This window comes from Carcharodon carcharias, chromosome 4, assembly GCF_017639515.1.
Source record: "Carcharodon carcharias isolate sCarCar2 chromosome 4, sCarCar2.pri, whole genome shotgun sequence".
In the NCBI taxonomy this organism is placed as follows: domain Eukaryota; kingdom Metazoa; phylum Chordata; class Chondrichthyes; order Lamniformes; family Lamnidae; genus Carcharodon; species Carcharodon carcharias.
The window spans coordinates 151910509-151932965 of NC_054470.1; the positions used below are offsets into that span (position 1 = coordinate 151910509).

General features: G+C 42.0%; 1 protein-coding gene across 3 annotated transcripts in view; it reads left to right on the forward strand.

The window, feature by feature from the left end:
* The window catches only part of LOC121276712 (xanthine dehydrogenase-like), a 182550-nt gene that overhangs the window by 141776 nt on the left and 18317 nt on the right, over positions 1–22457 (forward strand). For all 3 annotated transcript variants that reach the window (XM_041185259.1, XM_041185261.1, XM_041185260.1), the window contains 4 exons: positions 2976–3104; positions 6544–6677; positions 8823–8960; positions 20535–20682. In XM_041185259.1, coding sequence (XP_041041193.1) covers positions 2976–3104; positions 6544–6677; positions 8823–8960; positions 20535–20682 — 549 coding nt within the window. The remainder of the gene's footprint in view (positions 1–2975; positions 3105–6543; positions 6678–8822; positions 8961–20534; positions 20683–22457) is intronic.

Here is a 22457-nt window from a genome sequence, read left to right on the forward strand (position 1 = left end):
ACTCCCACTAGAATCTCCCTGGTTTGGCATTTTACTGTAGCAGGCCCAAGACAAAGGCTGAGGCGTAAGTGGGTTGATGCTAAAGCAGTCAAATTTAAAATCTTGCCTCCATTCACCCCAGTTCCTCAGTGCCATTAGTAGCTCCTCCATATAATGGTATTCCTACAGGTCAGCGTGAAGACCCCTCACTCATCTATTCTCCTCTACCCTCTCACTGCTCTCAGCCTGCTTTATGCCCAATCATCTGTCCTCACTGCAATCACCCCTTCACCTCCTCCTCTCCCTTCTTACCCCCTCACCCCCACCTCATTACCCCTCACTCCTCCTCATCTCCCCTCAGCTAGTATCCACTTTATAATTGTAATTCACAAGCCATAATATAATTTGGAAATTGCACAAAAGCTCATAAAACTGTCAAAATAAACAATCACTTGAATTGGTACATGAGAAACCACAACTCGCTTTAGAAAGGCACAAATCTATCAAGATAAACAAACAACCAAATGAATGAATGAATAAGCTAGTCTTCAAAGGAAAAAAAATGAAATTAATGGGGAAATTTCACACAATCAGCTCTGGATCTCACACTGGGCCAGCATTTCACTATTGTGCAATGCAGAATGGCACTGCACCCAGTGGATAATGTACTCTAATACACATGAAGACTTTTCCGCTTTCACAGTGCTGTTCTTTTCCTTGACAGCTTGCCTGTTGTCAGAAGTAAAAAGCTGGCAACCACATTATGTAATTGTCACTTACCTTTTCAAATCTGTCATGATACACTTTAGTAAAAGTAAATACAACTCAGGCTATAGCATTTCATAATAACATGTGAAGTAGGCAGCATCTTTTCTATTTACCTTTCATATGCCTTCAGCCTTTAGACCATGGGTTTTCCCATGGATCATGGTACCTCTTAGCTGGAGTAATTTATGTTACTGACCAAAACCCAGGCTACTCCAACAAATATCAGAAGTTCCAAAATTCCCACTTCCGCAATGGTGTGGCAATGTCAGGACAGATGCGTGCAGGCTCCTGTCTTGCCAACCCATTCCAACTCCAATGAAAAGATATTGGGGCAGGAAACCCAAATTCAGGCCCCGGTCGCCGTTTCTAAAGCTTGCCCAATGCAATTCGGCTCCACTTTGGGACTGCAAAATTCAGCCCACTCAGTGGAACTCAGGTATAAAGCAAAGAATGGATGCTGAACTGAATGAAATGTTGGATAGAATGACCGAAAGCTTGGTCAGAGAAGTGGGTGTTAAGCAGGGCTTCAATGGAAAAGAGGGAGAGAATTTAAGAGCAAGAGAGCTATGCAAAAATGTGGAAAAGGTTTGTGGCAGTTGAGGGGGGGTGCGTTGTGTGGTGGGTGTACACAAGAGGTCTGAGTCAAATGAACAGAGAGATGCTGGGAGATAAAATAGACATAGAATTGGACTTTTAAAATATTGATTAATACTTTACATTTAAGGTGCTGGGGGACCAAGAGCTAGTGTAGTCAGCAAACATAGGCGAGACAGGTGAGTGAGACTTGGTATGGGTAAAGATATGATTGATAGTGTTTTGCATGAGCTGAGTTTTTCAGAAGGTGGAGGGTGATTGGCTGAACAGGACAGCATTGAAAATAGTTGATTCTGTATGAATCATGGAAGAGGATTCAGCAGCAGATGAACTGAGGTGGTCAATGTTCGAGGTGGAAGTTGGGAATGTTTATAACGGGAAGGATTTGGTTTCAAAAACTCAGCTTAAGATCGAATAAGTCTCCAAGGCTTTTATTGATTTTGTTGGACTTGAGAGGGTAAGAAGTTTGTGGAGGGTAAGTGGAGTTTGTAGCAGGACCTTAGATTATGCTTTTGGTCTTACCTATATTTAATCAAAACAAGTTAAAGTAGATACAAGACTAAATATCAGACAAGCCATCTGACAGCACGGACACAGTGGAGGGGTCAAAATAGTGGAGAGGTGGACATCAGCCAACATGTAGAAGCTTATGTTGTTGCTGAAGACACTGGGCGGATGAGGAAGAGAAGGGACAAGGTTGGGTTCCTGGGGCTTTCCAGATTTAATGGTGCAGGAACGGAAGGAGAAGTCATTACTTTATTGCTCTGCCAATGATTGGGCAGGCAAGAATGGAACTAAGTAAGAGCTTAACTGGAAACCATTGGAGGATATTGTAGCCATGGAGGAAAGATGAGGAAGAATGATACATCATGGGCACAGTCGTGATTGGAGAGATTCAAACATTGAGTTGCAGCAAAGGTGAATATGGAATTGTAAGGCAATGATCTGTTCAACAAATTTGGAGAGAAAAAGGAGGACTGGAGATGGTAGATTGCAAGGATACAGGGGTCAGTGATGGATGAGGAGGGAGGTAATGGTCGTGGTTTTGAACAGGAGGAGGCCACTATTTGAGGAGAGGGAACAATTTAGAATGTTAGCTGGCATAGGTATCAGGAAGGGAAATTGGGGAGGGGGGCAGCTATTTGGAAATTGAGTTAATTTTTAGCAATTTGTACTGAAATTTCCTGCAGAGCTCCTTTGTGTACAACCACAGCCCACATTACTCTGTGGCTTTAAGATGTACTGAAATCACACAATTTCTCTTCTTCTAATTTGTGCAAATGACAGTTCCAAGATGGGTTTTGCAGCCATAGCCACTGCCTGGATTGTCTGTTCTCACCAAAAGCCAATGGACCTTTGGCTAGGCCACCAAATCTCCTGCAGCGTGTCCTGACATGACAGGGCCTGAATATCCTGACTGTAGTCCCATCTGCTAGTATTAAGAATAAGTAAATATTAAGAAGTAGAAAATAGACCAGATGTCAAGCCCGTGCAAAATGAACACTCCCAATTTCCTCTGGGCGAAGAGGGAGAAAAATTTGTTCGATATTTTCACAGTTTTCATTTCTATAATGTGCTTAGATCAGTTTGATGTTGAAATGAATGCCTGATCTCTACATCTTTTTGTAAATCAGGTTGCTCAAGTATGTGCCTATGTTTTGGGAATTCCAGTCAATCTCATCTCCATAAATCCAACAACAACAATTAACAGTCCGAACTCTGGTACAACTGGTCGCAGCATCAGCAGTGAACTTAACTGTTTGGTGAGTCTTTTGTCACAAAAGCAGAAAAAACTCAGCAGGTCTGACAGCTTCTGTGGAGAGAGAAAAACAAATGTTTCGAGTCCATATGACCCTACTTCTTCATATGGACTCAAAACGTTAACTTTGTTTTTCTCACTCCACAGAAGCTGTCAGGCCTGCTGAGTTTTTCCAGCATTTCCTGTTTTTGTTTCAAATTTCCAGCATCTGCAATATTTTGCTTTTATTTTATTATGGTGAGTCTTTGTGTTATTCAGTACAGACATCCTCTAATGAATATGTCATCAAAGATTATCTTTAAATAATGTTATAATGAGTTTTCATCATTTCCTGCCAGTAGTAATAAGGAGAGATTTTCCAGTTGGTGGTACAGTAAAGTTTGGTGGAAAGGAAATGCTGAAAGTAGAATCCTATCAGACGTAGGCTTCGCTCTTCACCTTCCACCTCACCAGCAACCACATTCAACTGATCATCCTCTGCATTTCCACCATCTCCAGCATGATTCCAGCACCAAACACATCTACCCCTCGCATCCTCTTCCAGCATTCTGAAGGAATGGTTCCCCATGCAGCATCCTGTTCCACTTCTTAATCACCCCCAACAACCTGTCTCCTTCCTATACAAGCGCAGGAGATGCAACACTGCCCTTTTACCTCCTCTCTTCCCACCGTTCAGGACCCCAAACACTTTCTTGGTAAAACCGTGATTTGCTTGTATGTTTTTCAATTTAGTATACTGTATTCACTGCTCATGATGCAGTTGCCGCTACAATGGGGAGACCAAACGCAGATTGAATGACTGCTTTGGGGAACCCCTCTGTTCAATCCACAGAGTGACCCTAAGCTTTCAGTTGCCAGTCAGTTTAATGCTCAACCCCACTACCACTCTGACCTATCTTTTTCTCATTCTTTCATGAGATGTGGATGTCGCTATTAAGGCCAATATTTGTTGCCCATTCCTAACTGCCTTTGAGAAGGTGGCGGTGGTCTTCAGCCTGCTGCATAGTATCAATGAAGCTCAGAGTAAGCTCAAAATAGTAGACAAATAGTATCTCATCATTTGATTAGGCCTTCACAGACTTCCAGACTCGGATTGAGTTCAACAATTTCACATCAAAACCCCTACCTTCATTTTTTTCAGATGGCAGCTGTGAGTGATGCTTTTCTCACTTCCTCTGGGCGTCCTTTGATTCTTTCCTTGTCCCGTTACCATCTCCCTTTGCCTTGCACTACTATCCATTTGGTCATTTAATCTCTTCTATCTTCCATCCTATAAGAGACCTTCCCTCTTTTTCTTTCCCCTCCTCATTTCCCCTAATTCTATAGTTGCTTAAAACCTGATACATCTCTAATGTTTTTCAGCTCTGACAATAGATCATTGACCAGAAACCTTAACTCTGTTTCTCCCTCCACTGAAGCTGCCTGACCTGATCTGATTTTCCAGCATTTTCTGATTTTATTTTGGCTTTACCCCTTTCCATGGAGGTGACAGAATGGATTTACAGTTAGAACCCCTTCTATAAAAGAAAGACTTCCATTTATATAGCCACTTCTATGACCACGGACTTCCTAAAGTGCTTTACAGTCAATGGAATACATTTGAAACGTAGTCACTGTTGTAAAGTAGGAAACATGGCAGCCAATGCGCACACAGTAATGTGATAAAGACCAGATGAGCTCTTACTTTTTATGTTGTTGATTGAGGGATAAATATTGGCCGGAATAACTCCCTTGCTGTACTTCAAAATAGTGCCATGGAACCTTTTATATCCACCCAAGAGGGTAAATGGAGGTGTGGTAGCATTTTAATAAAGGATGGGATCAGTACATTAGTGAGACAGGATCTTAAATCAGAAGATCAAGATGTAGAATCAGTTTGGCTGGAGCTAAGAAACAGCAAGGGACAGGAAACATTGGCAGGAGTTGTTTATATGCCACCAAAAAGTAGTTGGCAGAATATTTCTTAAATGGTGAGAGACTAGGAAGTGTTGATGTCCAAAGGGACCTCGGTGTCCTTGTTCATGAGTCACAGAAAGCTAACATGCAGGTGCAGCAAGTAATTATGAAGGCAAATGGTATGTTAGCCTTTATGGAAAGAGAATTTGAGTACAGGAGTAAAGATGTCTTGTTACAATTATATAGAGCCTTGGTGAGTCTGCACCTGGATTATTGTGTACAGTTTTGGTTTCCTTATCTAAGGAAGGATATACTTTCCATAGTGGGAGTGCAAAAAGGTTCACCGGACTGATTCCTGGGACAGTGGTATTATCCTGTGAGGAGAGTTTGAGGAGACTGAGCCTGTATTCTATAGCATTGAGAAGTATTAGTGGAGATCTCATTGAAGCATGCAAAATTCTTACCAGACTCAACACGGTAGATTTAGGAAGAATGTTTCCCCTGGCTGGGTGAGTATAGAACCAGGGGACACAGTCTCAGAATAAGAGGTAGACCATTTAAGACTGAGATGAGGAGGAATTTCTTCACTTAGAGGGTGATGAATCTTCGGAATTCTTGACCCCAGAGGGCTGTGGGTTGAGTATATTCAAAACAGAGATCAATAGATTTCTAGATATTAAAGGTGGTGTGGGGAAAATAGTCTTGAGGTAGCAGATCAGCCATGATCTAGTTGAATGGTGGAGCAGGCTCAAGGTACAAAATGGCTTACTGCTGCTCCTATCTCCTATGTTCCCTCTACTGCACTGGAGTTTCAGACGTGACTATTGTGCTCAAGTTGATATGCCAGCATGTGTAATGAAATTGATCTGCATTGCTCTCCAATTCATCACATCTAATTGGTACTTCCTTCCCAGCACCAGTTAGACACAAACCTCACCTAATCATGTGGAGTAGTGGCTAATCAGTGATAAAGCCAAGGGCTTGTTGGACCTAGTGATCTTTTCTTGTTCCAAAATTTTTGCAAATATAAGATAGTCACTCATAATGCAGTAGTGAATTCAGGAGAAACTCCTTACTCAGAGAGTGATAAAAATGTGGAGCTATCTGTCACATGGAATAGTTGAAATGATGCTAGATAAATATGAGGGAGAAAGAGGTAGAAGAATATGATGATTAGAGATAAATGTCCTGTTTCTGTACTGTGAGATGCTATTGGGTGGAGCGTGGTTCTGCAATATTGGGCTCCATTTACACAGGGCTGTTTTTGTGCTGTTAATTCTGTATAATAATGTACATTCAGGATCTTGCATATATTCTTCGTATGTGTGCTTGCAAGTACCACGTAATTCTGTAAATGGATGTTATTAATTTAGAATTGCTACTTGGTTAGGAGCTTAGATCAGGTTGGGATAGCAAAGGTATATGTGTTCTCAAAGGATGTTTTGGGAAAATATTCAGTTGCTGGACCCCACTATTTCATTTTCATTAGTCCCAGAGTCTGCTCTCTTTTTTTATCCGGGCAAACCTGTGCTTTGGTTTTCTCACAGGGTGTGCGAAATTGTTGTGAGATATTGAGGGAGAGAATTAACCCTGTGAAGCGTATGCTTCCACCAGGCACCCTTTGGAAGGATTTGGTGGCAGCCTGTTTTAAATGCAAAGTGAATTTGACTGCACAGTCTTGGTGAGTAATTGAATTCATTAAGTAATCTTTCTTGAATGTGACTGATAAAGTTATTCTTTACTGTTGAGTTTGTTTTCTTTTTTAAAAGTATAAGATTTACATATTAAAATGCATGCCTTGGGGTTTACAGCCAGCAACAAGACAACAATGCTCTCTGCTGACCTTAAACAAAACTGTCCACAAAAATCTGTTGTTATCTGTGGTGTGGATTGCCCTTTTCTGATGTTAGTTTGCATCTGGCATCAAGCCAAAAGGATCTCCAATTGCCTAGTCTGCTATCATGGTTGTAGATCTTAACTTAGGTTGTCCTTGGTTAGGCGCGATACAGACTGCTGGAGGCAAGGCTATAGATAAACTTTACCCTTTATGAAACGTTTTTCTATGTACAGGATAAGGCTTAGCATGAGGCTTCACATAGAACTATCTCTCAACATGCTCTGTTGTCATGTGATCTTACATTGCTGAAAATGTAAACTGTCTATTTACATTAACCCTTTACACTACATCTTGCCTAAGACTCTGACTCTATTGAATATGTTACATTATCCTACACCCAGCAACAATGATATCAAGTAGGGTAAGCAGCCTCTGCTTACTGAAGAATTCTCACAGATAGCAAACCAGGAATTAAAATGTACTAGTTATCCTTCACTTCTTGTAAATTTTGCAGAAAAAGGTAAATGATTGAGACGCAGATAAAGGATTGGGTTGGAGATTTGTTGGGTTGTTGATGGGGCCTATATCTAAAAAGAATAATTGAAGATTAATTAAAAATGTCACCTAAAATTACTATTTTTTTGAGAGATTATTGATGTTTTCCATTGGTACCAGCCACACTGAGATGGTAATCAGGTGACCTGCACTTAGCATCCCAGCAATGACACAATGGTTGGGATTTAATGTGAGTGGCGGTTGAAGAGCTGGTGGTTGGAGAGCCAGTGGTATCCCCGCATTGTTTTTCTCCAGGGAGCACAATACTATTACATTCTAATCAGGCACTTATCCGGGCAGCGCAGCCCTACCATCTGGTTAAACCCCAATAGGGTGGAAATCCCGTGCCTCAGAGCTGCTTGCCAATTGAAGGCTCCCCAGTATCGGCAGCTCCACCAAAGAGTAGTGGCCACTGCCTGTACTACAGTGGGGCCTTTGCCAATGGATTCCTGGAGGGAGGGGAATGTGGGTGGAATAGGGGTCATGGAGAGGATGGTCGGTGTGGAGGGGGGGATTGGAAGCAAGGGCACGGCTTGGCTTCCTGCAGGGCCCAACTTTCCAATGCTGCATCCCTTGATTGCCAGAGTGCCCATGAGTGTGACACACCCTTGGCACCACCCCCGCCTTCCCCACCCATCCATCATAGGCCTTCGGTAGACCCAAGGGTTTAATGGACGGCTTCTCTGGATTGTGAGTCCCCCACCCACTGCTGGTTGAACACCAGCAGCGGCAGGTTGAGGCCCTTAATTGGACCTTAAGTGGTTCCAGGCAGGAAGGCTGCCTGCAAGCTTCCCAGCCCAAAATTTGATTGGAGGGAAGCAGGGGTTGGTGGGATGGGGGTGGGTGGCGGGGGTGGGGTGGGGGGGTGGTTGGGGGGAAGGCAGCAGAATCTCCATCCTGCACCCTCCCACCTGATCGCATGGCAACCCCCGCCTTCGAACTCGCCCTGGGGAGAAATAAATTACACCCTCTAAATCTGAATGCTGGTAGGGGCAATAGAACAGCCAAGTGTGGCTCTGCCTCTGGTCTTCATTTCCCCACAACAACACATCTGAGAAACAAACTCATTGTGTGCATGATTATATGCCTGAATTGATCCCTTCCATTGATTCAGAGTGTGTGTGTTCCAACTGGCACCATGCCACCCTATATAAACTTATTCCATTCAATTATAGATTGAGAGTATTACTGGAGAACACCATGCTATTACTGGTAGTGAGTTTATGCACAAATTGCTGGTACTCACAGCCTGTACTATTTTCTTAAATGATGATCATGGTATTTTCTCTTATATATCAAAAACAGGAATATTAGTTAGTGTTTTACCACTCAACACATAATTAACCAAAATGTCCACTTGGCAGTGTTATTTTCTAAAAAGTAAAGTGTAATGATTAATCACTCCGTAAAGACATGACTTTGTTATTTGTGTAGGGTGTGGCCTGACCCACAGCCCAGAGATGCCCCTCAGTATAACTCATATGGAGTGACTGTGGCAGAGGCTGAAATTGACGTCCTGACTGGCGAGAACCAGATCAACCAAGTGGATATCCTCTTTGACTGTGGTGAAAGGTAGGAAACAAAATTGACAGGTAGCCCCAGTCTACTGTTACAGATGAAATGTTGGGGGTTTGCCACTGTCACATTCTTTTTCTTATATGAAAGGGGGTCATTCATATGAAACATTCAGTCAGATGAAACACTCAGGTTCTCTGAACCTGAACAGATACATTTGGATCAGTGGATAACATAAGTGATGTGCCCATTATTCTTTTAAACATATAAGGGAATGTTGGTGGGTTGCAACATTCTATTTCCAATGGCGAGACAAAATACCATCCATCCAAGGGTACCTTCCCTGAACCCCACTCCACCTTGCTAAAGTAACATATTGCTCTCCCAGCGAAGGGAAGCATATTTCACTGCAACTTCTCATCTTCTCTCACAACATCAGGATTTTCCACCTCCTCACTAAGAACATTACGAAGCCCCCACCTGAGAACCTTGCACCCACTTCCTCGCCACAATAGTCCATTCTCCTCCATCTTCCTTTGCAAGCTTTGATATTCCCCACTGGCCATTGACTGTGCCAATCGCAACCCTCTCCCCCTCTGCCACCCAAACAGGAAGCGCCAAGTGAAGTGTTTCCGATGGTCCAGCCTCATCCCCATGCCAGGAGAGTTTCTCCATCCCTGACCACTGTCCCTCATCCTGAAAGAGTGTAATTTTTCTTCATTATTTAAAGATTGGGGTAATATACCGAAATTTAGTTGTTCTTATAGTGGCCCTTACACATTGTGGACATACCACAAAAAAAAATCGTAAAGCTTAGCTGCCCATGTGGATCTTCCTGGGGTGTGAAGCGGAAGGCACAGGGTGTGAGACGTTATTCCTCACTCCTGTTAGGCTCACTTCTGTCTGGTGAAGCTTTCCTCCAGGGATGTTTCACCATTTCAATGATAGTTCATGGAGGGTCGCTACTTCTTTCTAGAAAAATATAGTTCATTGGTTCAATAAGCAGATCACTTAAGATTTTGTGATGCAAATTTAAGACAATACAGCACTGTATGAAAACAATTCTGTCATCAGAAAAATGATTATACATATAGAGCTGAAAAGATGCAACAATCAATGCTGCCAGTGGAAGCTTTGTAAATCTGAAGTGTTTGCATTACAGAATTAATTCTCTCATAACCTTGGCTGCATTATTGGAATCCATTGTGTAAGATGGGCTGGTTTCTACAGCGCTTGGCTAGGTGGAAAGTTATGTGTAGGTAGCTGTTTCAAAGTTATATGTTGGCAGTTGTTTGAAAACTTTAGCTTCTGAACAACAGCCCTCCCCCAATAGCTAAGGAGGCCAAAAAACACCAGAAATTGAAAAACTGCACCAACGATCACTCAAACCATCTGCAACTTTAAAAAAAAGATGGCTGACACTGCCAAAGACAATGTTAACACTGTTGCTCCTGCAGTGTTTCCTTCAAACGCCCTGGAGTAATTCTTATCTTCATGAGTCTTGGGGCTAGATTTTCGTGTTTGAGGCTGGAATTTGGAATCGGTAATTTTCCTGACTCTGCGATCCTGCATCTGTCCTGCAGGACCTTCCCCACCATATTTTCACCCTGAGCAGGTGGGCATGGGCTGGAGATGGGCCCTCTGCCTCCCAAAGCAGGCAACACAAGTGGGTGAATGCCAAAGCCTGCAGGTTAGAAAGCGCACCTCCATCTGCTGGGACATCTGTCCAGTTCTCAGCATAGTTGTTAGGCTCCTTAGCCCTTACCCCTCACCCTCCTCACTTCCTCACACACATTATTGATCCTTCCATATCTTCATCCATCCTCCATACACCCTTTGCCATCTCAAAATCACAGAATGGCTACAGCACTGAAGAGGCTTTTCAGCCCATCGTGTCTGTGCTGGCTCTCTGAAAGTGCAGTGCACCTAGTGGCACATCCTCACCTTCTCCCCATATTCTTCCTTTTCAGATAATTATCCAATTCTTTAGTGAATACCTCCATTGTCGCTGTCTCCACTACACTCTCAGGCAGTGCATTCCAGATCCTAATTACTTATTGCGTCAAAAAACTCTTCCTCATGTCATCATTGCTTCTTTCACCTATTACCTTAAATATATGCCCACAGATTCTCGATCTTTCCACCAGTGGGAACAGTTTTTCCCTATTTATCTGTCTAGACCACCTCATGATTTTGAATAGCTCTGTCAAATTTCATCTCAACCTTCTCTTCATTAAGGAGAACAGTCCTAACTTTTCCAATCTATCTACATAACTGAAGTTCTTCAACTTTGGACCCATTCTTGTGAATCTTGTCTGCACTCTCTCCAATGCCTTCATATCTTTCCTAAAGTGTGGCACCCAGAGCTGGCACAATATTCCAGTTGAGTCTGAACCAATGTTTTGTACAAGTTTAACATAACCTCCTTTCTTTAGTAATCTATGCTGCTATTAATAAAGCCTAGGATGCTTCATACTTTATTAACCATGCTCTCAACCTGTCCTACCACCTTCAATGATTTATGCATAAACACACACTGCTTCTGCAATCCCTATAAAATCATACCCTTTGTTTAAAATGGTCTCTCCATGTCCTTCTGAATAAAATGAATCACTTCACATTCTCTGCAGTAATTTTTCATCTGCCACGTGTCTGTCCATTCACCAACTTGTCAATGTCCTTTTGAAGTTCTATACTATCCTCCTCACAGTTCACAATGCTTCCAAATTTTGTATCATCTGCAAATTTTGAATTTGTGCCCTGTACACCAAGGTCTATGTTATTGTTATAGAGTTGATTTTCCCGACAACTTTTCTTGGTGAAAATATCTGAACTTTATTTACAAGACAGCAGTAGCAACTACATGTGTGCATCTAACTCTATAATTAAAGAAGAACTTTCTCCTAGAGGTTCCCCACACTGCTAACTCATTGGTTTACACAGATCATATGATCTTACAATACAGGATTATTCTTAAAGCTACAGTACTACGTTTATCAAAACTATAGTTACTACGTTCCTCCCCCTTTAACTTTTTTGTACATTTTGTATTTAAAAGGATATTTATCTCATGACATTACAATGTTTACACAGGTTATGAAATTATAAGTTCAGTGTTTCAGGTGGTTTCCTGATCCGTGTGGAACGTTGTAGCTCCACGACTTCCAATTCTTTTGCAGGAACCACTTTCTCTGGAATCGCATTAACATCAGGTACCTCATTAGGCTCCTGCAGTTCAGCATCTTCCACTTCAACAGAGATGTTGGGCATATCTATCCTTGGTTGAGCAACTTCAACAGGAACCACAATTTTATCAATGGTTACAGGTGGAACATCATTTTGTTGAGGTATCTCCCTTCTTCTTAAATGATCCACATGCTTATGGGTGATCTGGCCTTCCACTTCTACGTGATATGACAATCGTCCGGTTACAGAGCTTACTTTGCCATGTAACCTCTTTGATCCTCCACTGAAGTTCCTTACACATACTGCTTCACCGACAGTAAATTGTTGCTCAAGACTATGCAAATCATGAATCGCTTTTTGATTCCCTTGACTTTTCTCTAACCTCCCGTCCAAATTGGAAAGTATCAGGCTTAGTCTTGTTCAAAAGCGGCGCCTCATCAGTAACTCTGCAGGTGTTGCACCTGTCGTACTGTTGGGGTTGTTTTGTAGTGAAATAGTAAAAGAGCAAGTTTAATTTCCCAACGATTCACCTGTTAACTTTTTCATTCCTGCCTTAAGAGTTTGTACTGCTCTTTCTGCCAGTCTGTTAGATGACAGGTGGTATGGTGCCATCTTCATGTAGTTGATACCATTTAGGCTGACAAATCTTTGAAATTCAGTACTTGTAAATGCAGTACCATTATCTGAGATGATTACTTCTGGCAATCTATGGATAGCAAAGCTTTGCCATAGTTTTTCTATCGTAGCGCCTGACGTTGGTGACTAAACCTCATAAACATCTAACCACTTGGAATAAGTATCTATAATCAGCAAAAACATGGTTCCAAGAAAAGGACCTGTGTAATTTATGTGCAATCTCACCCAGAGTCTACCAGGCCACTCCCATGGGTGCAATGGACTGCCACCAGCAACTTTTGTAGCTGACAATGTGGACAGTGTTTAACCACCTTCTCAATATTGCCATCCATTCTCTGCCACCAAAGATAGTGCAAAATTATCGTCTTCATTTGTGAGATTCCTGGATGGACGATGTATAGCTCTACCAAGAGTGGTTCCCTTCCTTATGAAGGAACTACTACCCATGCAACCCATAACAGAACACCACCTTGACTGCTCATTCCATGCCTTTGCTTGAAAAGTGGCTTCAATTCATCAGAGACTGGTTCCTGGGACCTTACATGGAACACTTGGCTTCTCACTTGAGACAGGACTGGGTCACAATTCATCTAGTTTCTTATCTGCTTGGCACAGGGAGGTGAGGAATCCAGGAAATTCATCATTAATAAGACCTCTTGGGGCATTGGGAAATGGTCATTGTTCTCTTGCAAAGGAAGACGACTTAGGGCATCAGCATTTGCTATATGAATCCCTAGTCTATGCACAAAGGTGTATTCGTATGCTGCCAAAATTAGGGCCCATCTTTGAATTTGTGCAGAAGCTATGGGGGGTATGGCCTTTTCCTTGCTAAACAGACCCAAAAGTGGTTTGTGGTCTGATACTATCGTGAAATGTCACCCATGCATGTATTGGTGGAATTTTTTACACCAGAAATAATCTACAGACCTTCCTTTTTGATCTGAGAATATCCTCTTTCAGCTGTGGTAAGTGTCCTGGATATATAGCCTATCGGCCTCTCTGTACCGTCATCCATCTTGTGAGATAGTACAGCTCCCACTCCATAGGGGGACACATTGCAGGCTAGCAGCAATTCCTTTGTCAGGTTACAGTGTGCTAAAAAACTTGAAGAGTGGAAGAGCTGTTTTACTTTCATGAAGGCTTCTTCTTGGGGTGACCTCCAAACCTAACGCTGGTTTTTCTTTAGCAGTGAATGTAAAGGGGCTAGAATGGTTGATAAATTTGGTAGAAATCGGCCATAATAATTTACCATCCCTAAAAATGATTTAAGTTCCGACTGTTCTTGGGTGCAGATGCTTCTCTTATTGCCTTAACCTTCTCTCCAACAAGGTGTAACCCTTGGGCATCTACCCAGTGGACCAAATAAATTATTTCATTTGCCTGAACAGCCAAGTTCTCCTTCTTTAGGCGCACTTCTGCTTCTAAGAATCCTTTCAGGACTTCCGCTAGATTAGTCAAGTATTCATTTTCTGCGAATCCAGTTATCAGTACATCGTCCAGGTAGACTACAACTTGAGGTAGTCCTTGTAGCAAGCTCTCCATTGTCCTTTGCAAAATGGCACAGGCCAAAGAAACACTGAAGGGCAGGCATGTGTATTGTTATAATCCCTTGTGGGTGTTTATGGTCACAAGTTTTCAGAGGCATCATCCAGTTCCAGTTGCTGATATGCGTGACTCATGTCAAGCTTTGTATACATTGTTCCTCCTGCTAATTTGGTATAGAGGTCTTCAACCCTGGGAATAGAATACCTGTCCAGTTTGACTGCTTTGTGACCGTTAGTTTATAGTCCCCACAGATCCGGATTGTGTGATCTGGTTTTAGGACAGGGACTATGGGTGCTGCCCACTCTTGAGAACTGAATCACTTTTATGACACCCAGCCTCACTAGCCAGTTCAACTCAGCATCAACCTTCTCTCTTAGGGCATATGGCACCGGTCTTGATTTCAAGAAATAAGGGGTGCTTCTGGGTCCATGTAAATCTTGGCCTGTAAGCCAAAATTTTTCCCAGTTCACCCTTGAAGACAGTGTCATATTATTTTAGCAGTTCTGGCAGTCCTTCTGCTCACACCTGGAAGATATCAGACCAGTTTAATTTAATCCCTTTCAACCAACCATGACCTAGAAGGCTTGGTCCTTCACTTCTACCACCATCACTGGTAGTTGCGTTATTTAGTGTCTATAATAAACAGTTACTCTGGTGATACCTGGATTTCTTTACCTGTGTACATTTTCAACTTGGAAGAGGTTTGTTTCAAATTTAATTGTTGAGTGCCTTTTTATAATTTCTGAAAATGTGTTCTCCTACTACGGAGGTAGAAACACCCAAGTCTACTTTCAATTTTAAGGGTTTTACCATTCACTTGCAATGTGACAGTAATTGGCTCTGTCTTCCCAATTTTCATGTTGAATAAAGAATAAATGTCAGAATTGGTTGTTTCTGGCTCTTCCACACTATATACTTCATTGGACTTCATTTGTTGCCTCGAAGCCTGTTTAAAACTCCCTTTGCAATGTTTCAATATGTGTCCACTTTTGTGACAAAAATAACATCAAGCTTTTTAAATTGTCAATTGTTAGGAGTACGTTTGTTTCCACGTTGATTAAAAATTAATTTTCAACTTTGCTGCTAAGCTGTTTGCTCTAAATTTTCGTTTAGCTGGGGCTGTTTTCTGCTTCATGGCGGAGTACCGGCTTTTCACACTGCTTTTGGCTGACTGTTTCCACCCAACTAGGAATGCGGCACCACTTTGCGCCCCTTGAATAACTTGTGAATCCCTTTCAGCACTTTCCATCACAAACCGTTCTTAAAATCAAGATCCACTTCAGTCAGCAATCTTTGCTGAATAGCATCCTCTTGCATGCTACAGACTAAACAATCCCTGAGCATGTAATTCACGGTTTCACTGAAATCACAATATTCCATTAGTTGTTTTAATTTTGCCACGTAGGTAGCAATGGTCCACCCCGGGGCTCTATTCCATGAATTGAACTTGAACCTCTGCATTGTGACTGAGAGCTTGGGTTGAAGATGTTCCTTAACAAGGTCTACTAGTTCACTGAAGGCCTTTGAATCAAGAGCATTGGGGGCCATCAAGCTTCGAATTAAACTGTGGGTCTTGCTCCCACAAATACTCAGAAGAATTGCTCTCTTCCTTTCCTCCCCTGTTATTTCGTTGTCTTGGAAGTAGAACACAAGGCGTTCTGTATATTGAAACCAGTCATCTGTGGCTGGTTCCAAGGGATCGATTCTGCCAAACTGTGGCATTTCGGATGAGTATACCCTCTTTTCTTTTTAATTATCTTAGGTACTCACAATCGCTGGGTGAGGGACAGTACTGGATCTGATTTATCCTCATCATCCCCAGTTTGTTATAGAGTTGATTTTCCAGGCAACTTTTCTTGGTGGAAACATTGCAGCTACAGCATTAGCAACTACACATGTGCATCTAACTCTATAACAAAAGAAGGACTCTCTTCTAGAGGTTCCCTGCACTGCTAACCCATTGGTTTACACAGGTCACGTTTCACAGGATTATTCTTAAAGCTACAGTCCTACATTTGTCACAACTATAATTACTATAGTTATTTACATACACTAGGAAGAGCAGGGGTCCTAACACAGACCCCTGGAGAACTCCACAATAAACCTTCACCCAGTTTGGAAAACATCCATTAACCACTACACTATGTTTCAGGTCACTCAGCCAATTTTGTATCCATGTTGCTAGCTACTGACCCTTTTATCCCCCGAGCTCTGACTTTGCTCACAAGTATCCTGTGCTGCACTTTATCAAACACTTTTTGGAAGTCCATGTACAGCACACCAACCTTTGAGAATTACCCTCATCAATCCTGTTACCTCACCAGGAAACTCCAGTAACCTTAACAACTCTATGCTGATTTTTCTTAATTAACCCATATTTGCTCAAGTAACTATTAAGTTTGTCCCAAATTATTGTTTCTATAAGCTCCCCTACTGCTGAAGTTAAACTGACTGGCCCATAGGTGCTGGGCTTATTTTTACACCCTTTTTTGAACAAGGGTGCAACATTTGCAATTCCCCTGTCCTCTAGCACCACACTGAGCCTAAGGTAGACTGAAAAAGTTCCACTGTCATTTCCTCCTGTATCCTTGGATGCATCTAATCTGGTCCTGGTATTTTACCAACTTTAAGTACAAACAGCCTATCCAATACCTCCTCCTTATCAATTTTAAACCCTTCATGTATCTAAACTACCTTTTTGACCATGACCTGTGCAGCACCTCCTTTCTTGGTAAAGACAGACGTAAAGTATTTATTTAATACGTCAGCTATTTCCCCTGCCGCTAAGCATAGATTCCCCTTTTCAGTCCCAAATTGGCCCCCAATCCCCTTTTACCACTATTTTACTACTTATATGCCTATAAAAGACTTCTGAATTCCCTTTTATGTTAGGTGCCAGTTTCTTTGCATTATCTCTCTTTGCTTCTCTTACTTGCATTTTCAATTCCCCTCTGAAGCTTTTATATTCAGCCTGGCTTTTGGTTGTATTATCCACTTGACATCTGCCTTAAGCACACTTTTCCTTCATCAACTTAATCTCGAATGCTTTTGTCATCCAGGGAGCAAATAATTTGTTTGCCCTACCTTTCCCCATCATGGGAATATACATTGACTGTGCCTGAACTATTTCTTCTGTAAAGGCAGCCCGTTGTTCATAATATCATAAGAACTAGGACATTCAGCCCCTCAAGCCTGATCTGCCCTTCAGTTAAAGTTTTGCCTGCCAACCTTTGATTCCAATTCTTCTTGTTTGGATCCAATCTCACCCAATTGAAGTTGGCTTTCCTCCGGTTAATTGTTCTTACTCTCGATTGTTCTTTGTCCTTTCCATAGCCAACCTAAACCAATTACCATTGTCCTCTAAATGTTCCCTTACTGATACTTGATCCACTTAGCCCACCTCATTCCCAAGAACCAGATCTAGCAGTGTCGTCTTTCTCAATGGACTGGAAATATCCTGCTGTAGAAAATTCTCCTGAACACACTCTTGCCCCTCTCTGCCCTTTCCCAATCTACATTTGGATAATTAAAGTGCTCCATGATAACTATTTTATAATTCTTCCACCTCTATAATTTCCTTGCAAATATGTTCCTCTACATCTTTCCCATTAGTTGGTGGCCTATAGATTACACCGAACAATATAATTGCACTTTTTTTGTCCTTCTTTCTAGCCAAATAAATTCTGTCCTTGACTCCTCTGAGACATCTTCTCTCTCCAGCACACATGTATCCAGGAATATTTAATACCCAGATCTTCCCTTCTTTGAGCTGGGTCTCTGTTATCGCCACATTATATTTCCATGTGGCAATCTGCGCCCGTAACTCACCAATCTTATTTACCACACTTCCACGTATTCGCATACATCAACAGTAACCCTAAATTAGGTTTATTACTTTCCCCCTTTACTCTGAATCCACCTAACTTACTATTTCCTACTACCTGTCTCTCCCAGTATTCTGTGCACCTTGGTATTCCTCTCTAATATTATCTCCTGGTTTCCACACTGCTGCCATGTTTGTTTAAACGCTCCCCAATAACACTAGGAAATCGCCCTGCAAGGAAATTGGTCCCAGCTCTGTTTAGGTGCAGCCCAACCAGCAGCCAGTACAGGTCCCATCTCCCCCAGAACTGATCCCAGTGTCTCAGGGGCCTAATGCATCCTCCTGCATCATCTTCAGAGCCATGCGTTCATCTGCTTTATCTTCTTATTTCTATACTCAATTGCACATGGTACTGAAAGTAATCCAGAGATTACTTCTTTTGAGATCTTGCCTGCTAATTTCCTACCTAGCTCTCTAAATCTTGACTGCAGAACCACATCTTTCTTTCTACCTATGTCATTGGTACCAATTTAGTCTAGGACTGCCCATTGTTCACCCTGCCGCCGCCCCCGCCCCCCCCCGCCCCTCCCCCGCCGCCACCCCTCAGTGTGCTCTGCAGACATTAAGTTACATCTTTGAACCTGGCACCCAGGAGGCAACATGCCATCCTGGACTCACTCAGAGCTTGAGCTGCTGCAACCGACAACAATTCCTGCGCGTATGCTTATCCAGGACATGGGAAGCATTCTGGAGGTCCCACATAGCAGCGGATGCCCAGTTGAGAAGTTGGTGCTGCTCTGCCATTCCTTGCTATTTTAGGTAATGACCCTTACAACTACTAATGAAGCTTATTACTTAAAAAATAGAGACTCATCAGCTACTCACTTCCCTTCTTGTTGACATAATTTAAATATTAGGTAAACTGAATGGTTTACTTAAACATTTTTTACTGGTTAATTTTCCAGCTGCTTAGACAAAGTCCTTAACTTTGGAGCAAGGGAATCACAGCAAAAAAAACTCACTAGCCAAACAATTCACAACGTTCCTGTGATGTCACAGTTTGATTTTTTTTCACTTCTTCAAACTTGAGCATGCTCCAATCAGCTCCATCTCCCAATCCTCTTCTCAGTTAAGTGATAGGCCCTGAGCCTGGACCTCAATTTATCTTCTCCCCGCTGTTCCCAATTTCTTCCCAAATCTCTCCTCCATACTTTCAAACTCTTATAAATCCTCCTCCTATACATCCTCCGATGCATCCTCCTCCTCCAATGCCTCCTCCTCCTCCAATGCATCCTTTATATTCACTCCTCCGGTATCCACTAGCAATAGAACCAACGAGCCCTATTGTAACACTGGCAAGTCTTTTAAACTGTCAAGATAAGCTAACAGGCAACCCAATGAAACATAATGGCCTTCTTACAAGCTCATAAAAGAGACAGCCATTCATACTTCAATTGAAAAAAGCTTTAATCCTCTTAATACCTCTTAATCTTATCAAAATAAACAAGTGGGCAACTTGCCAGTAAGGTTGATTGGTTCTGTATCTAATGAATGCTGGAAGACTGCCTCAAAGGCGTCGAAGATGTCAGAACATTAAATCAATGTGCAAATCAAATCACAGGGTTCACTACACAGATTAATATGTGATTCTCAATACTGTAGAATGTAGACATTCTAGAGAAAGCACACTAATGCATCTGAACATTTTCCCAATGCTAGTTAGTTTAATATCAGTTACCTTTTAAGAAAAAAAATCCCTATTATCAATCGCTGCATTACAACATACTTCAATTATCATAAATCTGTCTAAATATGAACATGCGAGGTTGGCCTTCAAACTTACCTGTCAAAAGGTTCCCAATTCCAGACTAAGCATCCCCCATGGTTCTTGGTTCCTCTGAGGAGCCTTGCCATGTCAAATGCAAAAGTGTGCCTGACTCCATCAAAATTGCAGGGGGTCCAAAATACCCACCCTCGCAACAGAGTATGCAAGGGTGAGATTGCTCAGTCTGGGCTCACCTCTCATACCCTTATCCCAGGGTCATAAAAATTTACACCTAATGGGAATGGGGGCAAGAACCCCCGAACTGGGTCCCATTCGCAAGTTTCAGAGCCCCCCACTTCCATTCTGACATGGACGGAGGCATGAAAATCTGAGCCTTGGTATTTCGTAAGTCAGCAGCATCATCTCATTAACCTTTCATTGCTGCCAGTAACATTAATGCTGCCATCAGTGGCAGTGTTATTAAGAAAGAAATTAACTCTTCTAAAACACCATTCATTCTACACCCAATTCATTACTTTTTAAAGTTACTTTCTATTGATGTTGTGATAAAAGCAAGGCATGCTGCAAGGTTCTACAAACAGCAATGAGAAATGTAACTAAACTAATGATCTGTTTTAGATGGGCTACTCATCTTTCTTCTCCGTATCTTCTGCAGCTTAAACCCTGACATTGATATTGGACAAGTTGAGGGTGCATTTGTCATGGGCATGGGATATTGGCTGATGGAGAAGATGATCTATAACCCCAAGACTGGGGAGGTACTGAATGCAGGGACATGGGATTACAAAATACCATTTAGCAAGGTAGGTTTCAAATTGAAGGAAACAGTATGTTCACTACAATGTAGTGGACTGAATACACAGTACCTTTCTCTTGGCTGTTGGAATTCTGTTTTATCTCTCTTTACTGTTTACTGAGGTAAGAATTGATGACAGTTAATTACTTTTCTAACAGTTTATTTTATTAGCATTTAAATAAAAGACATTTTACATGTGGAAATTCATATGACCTTTAGGTCAGTGGCACAACTCAAAACTTCATTCTTCTGCTTTGTGAAACCAAGAGGTTAACAATCCATCGACGAACACCATGCCTGCTGTTCTCTGGTCTTCCTAGTGGACTGCACCTTTGACTTCCTAAAATGTTTGTTTTAAAACCCATCTTGCTGGTGCAAGACAAGAATTCAATACTTTCTTTCACATACGTGTTGTGATGTATCCTGTCTAATGAAGAGGTATATATATATTCCTAGCCATCAGTTATCTCCATGCAGACTTCTACCAGAGTATTACTCTACTACCACTCTACTACTCCTATAGTCATATGACTCCCTGTACAACATCATGTGAGCAGTACTGTTTCCCCAGTCCCACATTAACCCTTTCTGTCCTGAACCCCCAATACTACACCTTCTCCCAAGTCTTTATCCAAATACATTTACATTAACATTTACATGCTACCGCTTCTCCCCCCACCCAAGTCTCTGACTTTAATGGTTCAAACTGCTGAAGGTTTCACAACTCTCCCTGACTGTGTTCTTTTGAAATAAAAACAAAATGCTGGGAAAACTCAGCAGGGCTCACAGCATCTGTGGAGCGAGAAACAGAGTTAACCTTTCGAGTCTGGCTCTGAGGAAGAGTCACGCGGACTCAAAACATTAACTCTGTTTCTCTCTCCACAGATGCTGTCAGACCTGCTGAGTTTTCCCAGCGTTTTCTGTTTTTATTTCAAATTTCCAGCATCCGCAGTATTTTGCTTTTATCTTTGTGTTTTTTTGAAATTTGGAGGAGTGGTAGTCTCAACTTCTTTGGTCTGACTTAGTTGATCTGGACTAGAAGTTGCAGTACTTGGTGTTTCATTTGTTTGAGTTTCCACATTTGGTTCATCCAAATGTATGATAGGAGGTTCTCCTTGAGGAATAAGGAGAAGACTTCTCCTGTTCAGTCTGATTATGCCTTCTGGGGCATGTATCAAATAAGACTGTTGTTGATCTCCATCCCTTTGGACAATGATGCCTTCACTGTCGATGTCTCTGATCCAAACACTGTCTCCTTTAGCCTGGGTGGGTTTCTAGTACGATACCTCCTGTATAAAGTGGAGGCTTGCTGTTTTCTGTAGCACTGTTCTCAGTCCTGAAACTTCTGGCAGTCCTTGTCTGCTAACAATGGGATTAATTTCCTGGGCAGCTTGGGAAGCTGGGCATGAAGTTTTGTGTCCATTAGCAGCTCTGGTGGTGTCAATCCCCACTGCAGTGAGGTAGATCTATATGTCAAAAGTGCCATTGGAAAGCCGTCATTTCCTTCATGAGGGTTTTAATAGTGCAAATGTTCCTTTCCGTTCACCATTAGACTGTGGATACTTCAGGGAGCTAGTGAGATGTTGAAAACTATAGTTCTTGGCAAAATGAGTGAAGTATTCATTAAGGAACTGTGGCCCACTATCGGACACCAACTGGTCTGAATTGCCATGGATTGCAAAGACCTCTTTCAACAACTTAATGATGGACTCTGTGGTTGTTGTGTGTAAACATTTCACTTTGATCCACTGAGAGAAGTAGTCAAAAATGATGAGGAAGGAT